The sequence below is a fragment of the Equus asinus genome, chromosome 20 (assembly GCF_041296235.1).
Source record: "Equus asinus isolate D_3611 breed Donkey chromosome 20, EquAss-T2T_v2, whole genome shotgun sequence".
NCBI lineage: Eukaryota > Metazoa > Chordata > Mammalia > Perissodactyla > Equidae > Equus > Equus asinus.
The window spans coordinates 67,488,566-67,502,527 of record NC_091809.1 but is presented as its reverse complement, the minus strand read 5'-3'; the positions used below and the strand labels follow the sequence as shown (position 1 = coordinate 67,502,527).

General features: G+C 37.2%; 1 protein-coding gene across 2 annotated transcripts in view; it reads left to right on the top strand.

Annotated features, from left to right (window-relative positions):
• DEUP1 (deuterosome assembly protein 1) overlaps positions 1–13,962 on the top strand; it is an 87,370-nt gene that overhangs the window by 42,834 nt on the left and 30,574 nt on the right. For both annotated transcript variants that reach the window (XM_070490461.1, XM_014835425.3), the window contains 4 exons: positions 2,771–2,916; positions 7,205–7,310; positions 12,011–12,208; positions 13,844–13,930. In XM_070490461.1, the coding sequence (XP_070346562.1) occupies positions 2,771–2,916; positions 7,205–7,310; positions 12,011–12,208; positions 13,844–13,930 (537 nt within the window). The remainder of the gene's footprint in view (positions 1–2,770; positions 2,917–7,204; positions 7,311–12,010; positions 12,209–13,843; positions 13,931–13,962) is intronic.

Genomic DNA, 13,962 nt, shown 5'->3' with positions numbered 1-13,962 from the left:
GTACTTTTCTAGTCAATTTACATAATCCTGTGAATTATAATTAAAATATTTTGCATATTCATTCATGTTAGAAAAATGTGTCAAATCATTATTATTGATGTGTATTACAAAAAGTTTCAATTTTAGCATAAATTCCTCTGCCTGTATAGCTAGATCACAAGTAAACTTTTTTTTCCCCTTAATGATATCTCCAAATGTCACTCTTACAGGTATTATTTTCTAATAACAGTAAACAAATGGACTCTATTATTATTATATTTTACAGAATTTCAGTTAACTCTAGCCTTTGGTGACACTACATTTCATTGGCCTGGAGTTAGAGCCCTTTTGTGCCCCCCACCTTCCCCAAGTGAAGGCAGGCCCACTTTTCTACATGCAGCTTCGTGTTCGATTGCTCCCTGGTGGCAAACTTTCCAAGCAGGGAGTCCAGATAGTGCCTTCTTCAATTGGGCAAAGTAATGGATGACATTTGCATCAACTTACTTTGTCTTTCTACTTGCTAATCTATTGTTTCACATTTCTTTTGTTTATTTTGAAATTTTAACCTCATCTGAAAAATCCTCACTGGTTGAAACAGGGACTTTATCTAAACAAATCTTTATTCAAACAAGTCTATTAAATCACTTATTTGAATATATTTTTATACTTATTTCCAAGTCAGCCAGGAACATCTGGGCCTAAAGTATTGCAATTAGGTCCTTCACTGAAACCAGGTCTCTAGTTCTCCTGGAAAATAATATATATTTAAGGCTTTGGTAAAAAAAAGTTCATCTGGAAACTCGTATGTCCTATACTGTCTACACAATTATATTTCTAGCCTTTGTGAATTTTTGGATAAGAATTAATAAGAAAACATATGTCCACATAAAAGCTTGTACATGAATTTTCATGGCAGAATTATTCATAATAGCCAAAAAGCAGAAACACCCAAATGTCCATCAATTGATGAATAAATAAATAAAATGTGGTATAGCCATACAGTTAAATAGTGTTGATCAATAAAAAGGAATGGAGTACTGACACGTGCTGCAACATGGATGAACCTTGAAAACGTTATGCTAAGTGAAAGAAGCCAGTCACAAAAGGCCACACATTGTATGATTCCATTAGTGTGAAATGTCCAGAAGAGGCAATTCCATAGAGACAGAATATACGTTAGTGGTTGCCAGGGGCTGGGGGAGGGAAAAGGGGAATGACTGCTAATGGGTATTGGGTTTATGTTGGGAGTGATGAAAATGTTCTGCAATTAGATAGTGGTGATACTTGCACCACTTTTGTAAATATACTAAAATCCGCTGAACTGTACACTTTAAGTGGGTGAAATTTATGGTATATGGATTATATTTGAATAAATCTGTTATTGATATATATAAAGAATTTTTTAATAAATTATATTTTAAAAATATCTATAGTGTTTCCTACAGCCTTTTGTAGCAGAGGAAACTCCTGCCTCTAGGATACCCCACCCTGTCTTTACCAATAAGTTACAGGTCTGTTTCACTTACGATTTTGTGTGAAACAGATTATTTTTGCATCTTGAATGTTCTAACTGGACTAGTAGACAAAAGATCTGGATTTTTCTGTTCCATAATCTGCTACTTATGAGCTGTGTAACTTTGGACCAAGTCTGCCTCTCAATTGCCTCATCTATAGAAATGGCAGTGGATTTGATGACCTGGGGCAGGCACACTTAAAAACCATTAATTTCCCTGTATAACTGAGCAGGAGAGACCTGATGATATGGAAGGACTCTGCCATCGCTCTCTCCAGAGAACAGCCAAGTACTGCTGGAGAAAATCACTCAACAGGTCATGGTCACAAATGTCAAATGAGTATTCAACACTGCCAGGAATCCTACCATGTTGCTCCAATCAGCGAACTCTCTCATCCCCATTGCAGGCTACTTAAACTCTCCACTCTCAAAAATCACTCCCATACCCCCACCTTGGCCTCTTCTTCCAGTGATGTTTCCTTTTTACTTCACAAGGAAGATAGAAGCCAAGAGATAGCCACTGTCTTATCTCCCAATATCCGGATGCATATGCTTGTCTACATTCCATCTTCCTTCTTTCCTGCTGCAAGAGCAGAGGGACCCTTTTGCTTTAGGCAATTCTTCCACTTGTGCTTTGGGACCCACGCCACCCACCTTCTCAGGAACCTGACACCATTACTATTAGCCCTTCTTTCTCCTAACTGGGTCCTTCCCAACAGCTTTTAAATTTGCTCAAGCCTATCTTATTAACAAAATAAAACTCTGGCCTCACAGGATTGCTGGTGTTTCTAGTTACCAGCTAAAGTAGGGCTCCTCTTGGGCAATAGTGGAGCCATAACCCATGGTTTCTATTTCACTTTGTTGGTCAACATTGAAATTAGATTTTTCTTGGCTATCTTGTTTAAATTGGAAATTATTTGCATTAATTCAAATTTGATGCACTGATATTTTACTCACGTTTCCCTCTTTCAAATGTACCTAGTGTGACCACATTTGTGTGATTATTTGATTATTCTTTGTCTTTTTCACTAGACTGCAAGCTCACTGAGGACAGATTCTGTGTCTGTATCCTCAGGACTGAGCTCATCATAAGAGCTCAGTAAATATTTGTTGAATAAACGAATAAAGGAATGAAATTCTGTAAGACAGAGCCAGCAAAGGACTAAATATCGGTTCATTTGAAATTAGGCTGGTTCATAGGTGTTAAATATTTTTAAATGTATTATACATCATGGTATCTACATGTGAGGATTGCAAATGTTTGATGTTTCTATTTAGGCCATGGAAGCAGGACTCTCAGAAGTGAAAAATGAGTTACAGTCACGTGACGATCTCTTGAGAATTATAGAAATGGAGCGGTTGCAGTTGCACAGAGAATTATTAAAAATAGGCGAGTGCCAAAATGCTCAAGAAAATAAAAAAAGGTATATTCTTTATATTCAGCAGCCTGAGAAAAACTGTTCAAACTATGATGTGTGAATATTTTCTAAAGTTTTATATTTGAAACTGAATAAAAAGTCTGTTTCCTATTAACATGCTGTTAATTATTGGATAATGTTAGGTATTAAAAATAAAATTAGTGATTATTTTTCTTCAAAATTAATATCTTTACTTACCTAGAAAATCATATCCTGTTCTGATTCATGGATACTTGTGTGACACACTGGGTCGGAAATTTTCTTAGAACTTTCATTCTTCAGGATATTGTAAACAATATTATAGTTTAGAGCTGGTATTTAATTATATATGTTGATAAATAAGATTTATTACATATTTTTTCAAATGCTTTTCTTTTTATTGCCTGTAAACCTGTTATTAACTTTTTCACTTGTAAATATTGTATTTATTTTGGCCTCCACTCTCACCAGCTTGTCAATTCCATTAGGGTTTTGTTAGAACAGATTTTTTTTTCTCTTTGACAATCAGACAGATATTGCATACTCCATAACCACAAAGGAAATGGAACTGCTGATGATTATTAAATGTTTATGCTTGTGAATAGACAGTTTGACTGTTCTAAACATTCATTGCTGTTCTAATTCTCATTAGAACTTGAATCCTTTTCAAATCTGAAGGCTAATGCCAGACCAATAGTAGGATTTTAAAAACTGAATAGCTAAATGGTGAGGGATATTTTATTGAAAGATGATTACGTTGTTTTAAAGGCAATAATTATTTCTTCAACGTTGTGGGAGCTGCTAGCATTTCTTTGAGGTCTACACTTAACAACAAATGGGAAATTAAGGTCCCTAAAAATGACTTGTTGTGTGTCTCACCAAGGATGGTAGAATGCCTATTAGCCAGTCAGCATTTTGTTTTGTTTTGTTTTGAGGAAGATTAGCCCTGAGCTAACTATTGCCAATCCCCCTCTTTTTGCTGAAGACTGGCCCTGAGCTAACACCCATGCCAATCTTCCTCTACTTTATACATGGGATGCCTACCACAGCGTGGCTTTTGCCAAGTGGTGCCATGTCCACACCCGGGATCTGAACTGGTGAACCCCGGGCCACCGAGAAGCGGAACGTGCAAACTTAACTGCTGCGCCACTGGTCCGGCCCTGGTTCCAGTCAGCATTATTGAGTGCTCCATGTACAAGCTATATATCATTGTCACCGATCATTAATAAGTCAACTGGAAATATACTATATGCAAAGCACTTTTCTAGTGTGGTGAGTTGGTAAGAAATGTCTTTGCACAAATAATATATATGCCAAAAAAATATAAGAAATTTCCTAGAAGAGCAAACCATTCAACCCATGTCTAGCTTTGGTTTTGTGAAGAGCATTGGAGGTGCTTTCTATGGAGCTATCTCACAAGGCCAATCCTGCATTCCAGACATTGCCAACTCTCCTTCAATAGGTGATTTAATCCAAAATTTTGCTGTTATTTGTATCTTTGGCCAATACAACTCTTTTGTTATGCCTGATTGCCATCCTCTTATTAAGTTGGTATTTATTTTGGTCTCCAAACTACACCTTTCTCATTTGGAGGGTATTCCTCAGTTCTAGTATTCTGAAATTTGATGAAAAGATAGATACTTAACTTTTCACAGCTGCCATTGTATTTTAGACTTTAGGCATAGATTTCTCAGCCTTCATCTTTCCCATTGAAAGTTTCTTTTTTTTTTTAAAGATTGGCCTTGAGCTAACATCTGTTGCCAGTCTTCCTCCTTTGTTTTTTCTTGTTCTCCCCAAATCCCCCAAGTATATAGTTGTATATTCTAGTTGTAGGTCCTTCTACTTCTAGCCGTGTGGGACTCCACCTTAGCGTGGCTTGATGAGCGGTGCTAGGTCTGCGCCCAGTATCAGAACCAGCATAACCCTGGGCTGCTAAAGTGGAGCATGCAAGTTTAACCACTCGGCCTGGGGCCAGCCCCTCCCATTGAAAGTTTCTAATCCTTTCAGTTTGTTCTCATATGAATGTGGTTCTATCCTCTTTATTGGCTTAGTTTCTTTTATTTGGACTCTGTTTCTTCTTTACAGTTGTTTTAAGGTAAAGCAGCCCAAACTAGTAAGTGTACATGCATGATAGTTTTATAGAAGTAGCAATGTAATGTTTTTATTCATTTTCAGAACCTTTCTCAATAATGCTAAGATTTTGTTAGCTTTTTCCTTTTTTTAGTTGCAGAAGCACCTTGGGCTGATATGTTCTGAGAGTCATTAAAAATAATTCCAACAGGGGCCAGCCCCATGGCCTAGTGGTTGAGTTCAGCATGCTCTGCTTTGCCGTCTGGGTTTGGTTCCTGGGCACGCATAAGCTTGGGGAAGCTGCCTGTGCAAGTTGGGGGTCCTTATTGCTAGGATGGGGATGAGATAATTAGTACCTACATCATAAAGTTGTGATGAGGATTAAATGAGCTAATAGTAGCTCATCAGTGGCTGTGCTGTGTCAGTGACCCATGTATAAACTAGAGGAGGATTGCTACAGATACTAGCTCAGGGAAAATCTTCCTCAAGCAAAAAAAGGAAGATTGGCAACAGATGTTAGCTCAGGGTGAATCTTCCTCAGCAAAAAATAATAATTCCAACATTCTTTTCCTACATGACAAATGATAATTCCTTTATATATTTATATTAGCATTTTATATTAGCATGATTATTGTTTTCTTCTTTGAACTTGTCCACATTGAAGTTTGACATTTGTTCCATTCACTCACTGAAATTTACAAGTTTATCATGAGGTTTTTACCATTCAGTTCAGCGTCCCACTCCCTGAAACTGATTAGGAAGAATTGAAACATAGGAAATTTCATTTTTCACCTCTTCCAAATCATAGCAAATAAGAAAAATGTAATACTGATCCTGAAATAATGTTTTAAGAGAATATTGGATAAAATGTTCACAATATACTACTGACTGGGAAATGAAAGGGGACTGAAAAATAATGTGTACAGTACATTCTAATTGTATGGGAAACATGAATGTATTTATACACATATGCATAGGAAAAAAAGACAATATACACAAAAATGCTAACAATGGTCTTTCCTGGATGACAACATTCAAGCAGTATATACTCTGATATACTCTGTTTTCTACAGTTAACATATATATATATATACACGATAAGCAGATAGCAATCCAGTCTAGACATGTGTACCTCAGGCATATCACAATTTTTTTTTTTTTTTAAGATTTTTTATTTTTTTCCTTTTTCTCCCCAAAGCCCCCTGGTACATAGATGTATATTCTTGGTTGTGGGTCCTTCTAGTTGTGGCATGTGGGATGCTGCCTCAGCGTGGTTTGATGAGCAGTACCATGTCCGCGCCCAGGATTCGAACCAACGAAACACTGGGCCGCCTGCAGCGGAGCGCGAGAACTTAACCACTCGGCCACGGGGCCAGCCCCCATATCACAATTTTTACCTTTAAAAGATCCCTGTACTTTCAGTCTTTACATTAGTTATTTCCCTATTATTAGTCAGATTTTGTTTTGTTTTGTTTGTTTGTATGGTGTAAGTTTTTGATTTGTGGAATCGTTTAAAAACTTCTTTGGAAATCTGAAATTGTACTCGCAGGTGGGTGCATTCCTCCAAACGCTGGACTCTCCCAGATTAGTCCAGCATTAGAAAGCATGCTTGCCTGATTATCTTTATTTTTCCAACTTCCCTGATGTGGAAATGAACATTACCTGCTTATGCTTCCTGTGGAAATTGTACTTTTTATACTAGTCTCTGCTTTTCCCCTCTAGTGTCCACATGTAGTTGCAATTCCATTTTATAAATTGAGCAGCAAGAGAATGTATTTGAGCTCTCTCTGGGTGGACTGTCAGATTTAATCATTTTGGATCACTTTTATGGAGTAGTTGCTACCCTTGGATTTCCCCTTCCAGGATGTAGAAGCAAGTCAGGTGTATTTCCTTTTTTTAATGGGTTCCCAAGTTATCTTATGATAAAAACAGCCTTTTCTTCTTATCCAAAAATCTTATCTACATACGCAAACCCAATATTCTGTCAATTTTTAATGTATAATTGAAATTCCATATTAGTTGCTACTTTATTTTATTTTATTTTTTTTTGCTGAAACCATTTGCACTCATTTAAATATGTAAATACTTATGGGATCTGAATATATTAGAACTTGCAATTTCTATAACTAGAAATGTTTCCAACAAACTAATAATCTGTCTCTGCAGCCTACAATGGTCTAAATTAACAATATAATCATAACAATGTATCAAGGTAAGCTTAATTTTTACTCATTTTAATTTGTAGACTTGAGTTGTCTTATTCACCTTCTATTAAAGAACCAGAAAGGAAAAGGAAAGAGCTGTTTTCATTGACCCCAGATCAACCAAATCATGAAAAAGAATTGAACAAGGTATGGAATATAATGAGCTCCATTCTTCCAGGTAGATCTGAAGTCTTTGAATACAAAGAGGGAAAATAATCTTCCTTCTCACTCCCTTCTTTTTCCTTCTATATTTTCTCCTAATAAAATGACTTGCAAAGCTGCTAATTCTAACATTTTTCTGTGCAATGCTATAAAAAACACAAACCTTAGGTCCTCGCTCTGCCACTGGGAGACTGCCTGTGAGCTGTGGAGGGCCTGTGGCTCCGTGAGAGGGAGCTTATAGCAAGCAGTGTGAGAACACAGACTCACGCACTCAACCATGTGTTAGGTGCATAAGCTTGGGGAAGCTGCCTGTGCAAGTTGGGGGTCCTTATTGCTAGGATGGGGATGAGATAATTAGTACCTACATCATAAAGTTGTGATGAGGATTAAATGAGCTAATAGTAGCTGTTCCCTAAATAGCACTTAGCATGTGCCAGGAGCTGTTGTAAAGGCTTAACTAATCCTAATTCATTTATTCCTTACAACCATTTTATGAAATAGGTACTAATATTATTCTCTTTTTACATTTGACGAAACTAAGGCACAGAGAAGTTAATGATTTCCCGCAATATCACACACCTAATAAGTGGCAGCAGCCAGATTTGAATCCAGGCCATCTGGCTCCAGAGTCCATACTTTTCCTTTAAGTTAAAATCTGTAAAATAATGCATGTCAAGTGCATAGAACAAGGCCTACCTAGCTCAGAGGAAGCACCTAGTAAACTTGGCTGCTGTTGTTATTGGTTACGCCCACATGTTGTCACTGAGCACCGAGCATATGCCAGGTACTCTGCCAGGAGCTAGGAGTACAAGGATGAGTAGGACCTGGGCACTGCCCTTAAAGACCTTGTGATTCTCAACTCTCCTACAAAAAGTATATTCTCCTCTCCCCCTAGTAAAATCCAGGAATGGCTTTCTTTCCAGGGGTTTGTCATGGCTTCTATCCAGATCTCTGATCTTTAAGTTTCAGGATCTCGGAGAATATTCAATGCTATATAATCTAAACAATTGTTAAAAGGAGGAAGAACCTGGGAGTGGCTTTGAATTATCATTTAGTGCCCAGCACAGGGCCTGGAACACAATAGGTGAAAATATTTAGAGAATGAATTAATTAATATTAATGCTAAGGTCTCCTATAATTGTACAGGGTCATAAATTCAGCTGTTATTTGTATAAATTCCACAAACATTTATTGAGCATCTAGTAGGACTATAGCTATTCTGCTTATTTCTGTAGGAAATTCAGTGACGTCAAAGACAAATCCTGTTTCCCAAAGAGTTGATTGTCAGGCAGCTATTAAGTGTAGAAAAGGTGTTACGAATTAATGATCATTTTCCTTATATTTTTCACATAATCACACAAAACTAATTTTACTGATATTTAAAAATATAACTTTAAAAGACTGCTTCTTACTGGTGTCCCCAGTGAAAGCATTACGATAAAACGTTCATTAGAGCCACCTAAATATAATTACATTGTTCTTAACCTCATAAATTTAGAGAGAGTAATAAAACTTTGAGTAATGTAAGGAATCTACTGATTTTGCACAGTTTTGATATGGAAGGAGAGAATACAGGCAAAAATCTCATTAGAGGCTCTAGGAGACCTCTAGATAATGCATTGCTATGCAGAAAAGGTAACATGAATTGTGTATAAATAGCTCTAGCTTCCAGGAAGTGTTTGTGGAGAGTATTTTCATTCTCTTGTAATAAAACCAACAAGAGCCATGTATTATGGCTCTTGCAAGTGTTTTAGTTCTTTCTCTTTTTTTCAATATAGAATGATTTTTAGTCATTTATTTTGTGATAAAATTGACATTTTTAATAAAGCCAAAAGTCATTTAGAGCTGAGTAAATTAATCTCATTTAGAAAGAAACTTTGCAGTATAGCATGTTGTTTTAATATCTAAATGTTGTGAAAATAATAAGTTTATTCCTTTTTCATTATAGTGTATTCATTTTTTTCACATTTTAAAAGCCCCATTTTAAAAGAACATGTTACTACACAACAGGGATGCAACCAGCAAAATCCAAAACTGGGACAAACTTCAGAACAACACTGTTGTTTCATCAAATAAATTGTAAGGAAAATAATTGGAGAGAGAAGATTGGAGATGAAGGGAGCCCTGTAATATTGCCCTCGGGGTGAGGATATTCACACTCCAGTCTCCTACTCTCAGGAGCTGAATAACTTATGCCCACTCACTTCCCTTCCATGTGAGTCTTTTTTTTCCCCATCTGTTAAATGATGGGGTTAGATCATGTCCAACTCCGAAATTCTAAAAAGGTTAGTAATAAGAATAGAATCAGATGAGGGGTCGGTGTTATAGAGCCTGAGGCTAGATCCCATTAGCCTTATGGATGTGTCCCCGTTAGGTCAGCCCACTCTAGCTCTTGCCAGTGTGTGAGCCACCTTCTAGGGCTCTGCTCACAGAGGTTGCACAGCACAAAGGGTAAGGTCCTGGAATCAGATTGCCTGTCACCAGGAACATGACTATGAATAGTTATGCACCTTGATTTTCCAGTGTGCAAAATAGAGGTTGTGGGGATTAAATGAGATCATGTATGCAGAGGACTTAGAACACACACAAATACACACAAAAGAGAGGCTTTAAAAAGATTTGAGCCAGTGTCAATGTGTGGACCATATTTAGATTTCAATTCAAATAAACGAACTTAAAAAACATTCATTACACTTATGATACAATTTTAAATTTGGATACTGCCTGGATATTGGATAATATTGAGGAATTGTGGCTAATATATTTAAGACATTATAATAGTATTCTGGCTGTGTTTAAAAAAAAGAGAGAGAGCACACCCTGTTCTTTTAGAGATATATCCTGAAATGTTTAAAGATGAAATGAAAAAAAATCAATTTTAAAAGTAAGTGTCCTGGGGTAAATTCATATAAATATCTGCGGATGGCCTCTACCTAACTCTCCAGCCTTATTTCTCCCAACACTCCAAGTCCCAGCCACTCCAAACTCCCTTTGGTTCACTGAGTGTGCATTCTCTCTCTCGATCCGGTGCCTTCACTGCATTCTCTGCCTGGGAGCCCTTCCCCATCTCTATCTTCTGTCTGTCTTGCATCCTTCCTTCAGTGTTTGGTCGGATGTCCCCTCCTCTAGGAATCCTATCCTGCCACGCCCAGGCTGGGTTTAGCACCCCTCCACTCCATACAGCTGATCTGGATGGCTACCCTGCGTTCTAACTGTGTATTTTGCTGTTTCCTCCGATGGACTATGATTTTTTTGAGATCAGGGATTGTGTACTTCATCTTCAAACCTTAAGAATTAGAGACTGTGAATGATTTCTAGAAGATGTAAGAGGTTGGACTAAGACAGTGATAGGAGGAATAGAGAGCAGAGTGGTTGAAATAGAAGGGATGGAATTTGCTGCCTGACTGGATTTGGGAGGAGGAGGGCGGGGAGGAGTCCAAGGTGACCCCGAGGTTCCTAAGATGGAAGGTTTAGCCGAGGTCGAGATATGGGACTCCATGTGCTCTAGTGGAGGAAGTGATGTGTTTTCATGGACACATTAAGTTTGAAATGCTATAACGTGATTCTGAAAAAGATAGTGTTCAGTTACAAACAGTACAGCACAATTTAGTCAGAAAAAGCACTGAATTTAAAGCCAAGAGCCCGGAGTTCTAGCTCTGCCAGTTAATAGCTTTATGACTTTGAGCAAGTCGCTTAACTCCTCTTATCCAATTTTTTCTCCCTAAAAAATGTTTGGTCCATCAACCTCTGGGTCGTGGGTCCAGTGTCTTCCACCACACCACTCTAGAGTGGTTGTTCCACGGGTATGGGCATAAAGTTAGTTATACAAGATGAGTAAGTTCCAGAATCTGCTGTATAACACAATGCCTATAGTTAATGGTAAGGTATTGTGCACTTAAAAATTTGTTAAGAGGGTAGATCTCAGGTTAAGTGTTTTTACCACAAAAAAAAAAAAAAAATTCACAAAAACAACAAAGGGACACAAGGAAGCTTTGGGAGGTAATGAGTATGATTATTACCTTGACTGTGGTGATAGTAACATGAGTGTATGTCCAAACTCACCAAATGGTATACATTAATTATGTGCAACTTTTTGTATACCAATTATACCTCAATGAAGCTGGGGGGAAAGTGCTTGATAACACTTTCTCCACCTTCCCCAAAGTAGTTATCAGAGTAGTATCGGTAGTAGGTGTTGATTTGCGTACAATAGAAAATAAAAGTGAGGGGCCTGTCCCATGGTGCAGTGGTTAAGCATGCACATTCCACTTTGGCGGCCCGGGGTTCACTGGTTCGGATCCCGGCTGCGGACATGGCACCACTTGGCAAGCCATGCTTGGTAGGCGTCCCACATATAAATAGAGGAAGATGGGCACGGATGTTAGCTCAGGGCCAGTCTCCCTCAGAAAAAAGAGGAGGATTGGCAGTAGTTAGCTCAGGCCTAATCTTCCTCAAAAAAAAAAAAAAAGAAAGAAAAGAAAACTGAGAAACGAAATTTTGAAATTGGAAGGGAGAAAGTGAATGAATCATTATTTTAAGTATCTATTTTTAATTTAGCATTGGTCAGAAAAGGAGGGATAAAGTGGGACCTGGCAAAGAATGGGAAGACTGAAAATGGCCAATAAAAGGTTTATGCTACTTTATAAGTAAAGGGATTAATATTTTCTGGAATGTATCTTCTGCAGATAAGAAGCCAACTCTATCAGGAGGAAGAGTACCAAGGCTCTGAGCAGGAAAGAATGAGGAATGAAATCTGCGACCTAACAGAGGAGCTTCATCAGAAGGAGATCACTATAGCAACTATCATGAAGAAAGCTGCCCTTCTGGAAAGACAGTTAAAAATGGAGTTAGAAATAAAAGAAAAAATGTTAGCAAAACAACAGGTATGCAAGCGGGCAGCACAGCACCTGTCCAGGTCACTCTCCTGCTCAGTGCAGATAACAGCCTTCACTATTGACTAATAAAGCATTGCATTTCTCAGTGTTCTTTCTGAGACTAGTGTCAGAGAAATGCTTTGTGGAGTCACATAAAAGCTTTGTGAGATAATGCAAAGTGTCATCCAAAAAGAACGAGGGAAATAAATGACAGCACAAGATAATTTCATTAAATCTCATCCTAACATTTTCTTGTAACTCATATTTTGACCACCTCCCACAGTATGCTCTAGTCAAGGATTTCTTCCTGAATTTGTTTTCTATAGTTCCCTTCCATTAACATTTTTATCCTTTAAGAAATACCCCTCTACTCCAGCTTTTCTTAGATACTTCCCACCCCATTTCATAAATTTATTTTAGGCTTTTTAAAAATGGATGTTTAAACATGAAAATTAGTTAATATTTACTGAACATTGACTCAATGCACAGCATGGTTCATGGGGAAAAACAGCAGTTACAACATTCTACTGTTAAAATACTGCAAGTAACTGCTAATCCTTCCTTCTTCCCTCCCTTCCCCCCTTCTTCCCTCCTACCTTCCTTCCTTCCTTCCTTCCTTCCTCCCTCCCTCCCTATTTCTTTTGAAATTCATTCAGTCCTTTACTCATCATCAAATTGGTGACCTGCTATTGAAAGTGTGGGGTTTATCTGCTTTTTTTAAAACCCCAAATCTAGAGGTTTTGAGAGCACCATTCAATAATTTTCTAGGCATTTGGGGGTCACTTCGCAGATAACATGGCTATTTAAATCCTCTGTATTATAAAAACAAGAAAAGATTTGCCTTTGCCCAATTACAAGCCTTAAACCGTGATTAATCTGTACAGTACACAAGAAAATAGCACAGATGGGATAGTAGCATTGGTTGTACCTGTATAGGAAAGGCATTTTACAGGTGTTAATAGTGATCTAGGTAGTTGGATTATAAGTGATTTTTATTTTCACCTTTATATTCTTCTATATTTTTAAGTTTTTGTGAGGGAGAATATATTTTGTAATTTAAAAAAGTAAATCTTTAAGGGAAGTGTTTTACATAGAAATGAGACCTAGATAAGTAAAAGGGTAGATACTATGTCTAGGTGTCAAGGAAAAGAAATTAGGGGGGAAAAAAAACTAGGAGACAAAATGGAAGAAAGAAGGGAATTTGGCAGAAATATCAGAAGGAAAAAAATTAAACATGGAAGTCATTATTTGCATATTGTAAAAATTAATCAGGTAGTGAAGAAATTTAATGGACAGTGTTATTCAAACATGTTTTTAGAATTGTGATTTTCTGGTGATAGATTGCATACAAAGGAAAATGGAAGTGAGAAATGGAATTTTGGAATTGGAAAGAAAAGAGTAAATGGATCATTATTGTAAATATTTGTTTTTAATTTAGCACTGATCAGAAAAGGAGGGTAAAGTGGGGCCTGCCAAAGATAGAACTGAATGAGAATATCTGATTTGTGGTGATCGTGCCTAAGAAGTGTTTCCCTTCACTACGCTTAGAAAATATTATATTAACAAAATAAAATTAAGTTTAATAGAATTGTGAGCTTTTATTACAAATTTTACATTCACTTTAACCTACTAATCTCCTTTCAGGTCTCAGATATGAGATATAAAGCTGTCAGAACTGAAAACACACATCTAAAAGGAATGATGGGAGATTTAGACCCTGGACGGTACCTGGTAATATGCTGAAATCATTCTGTAATTGAACA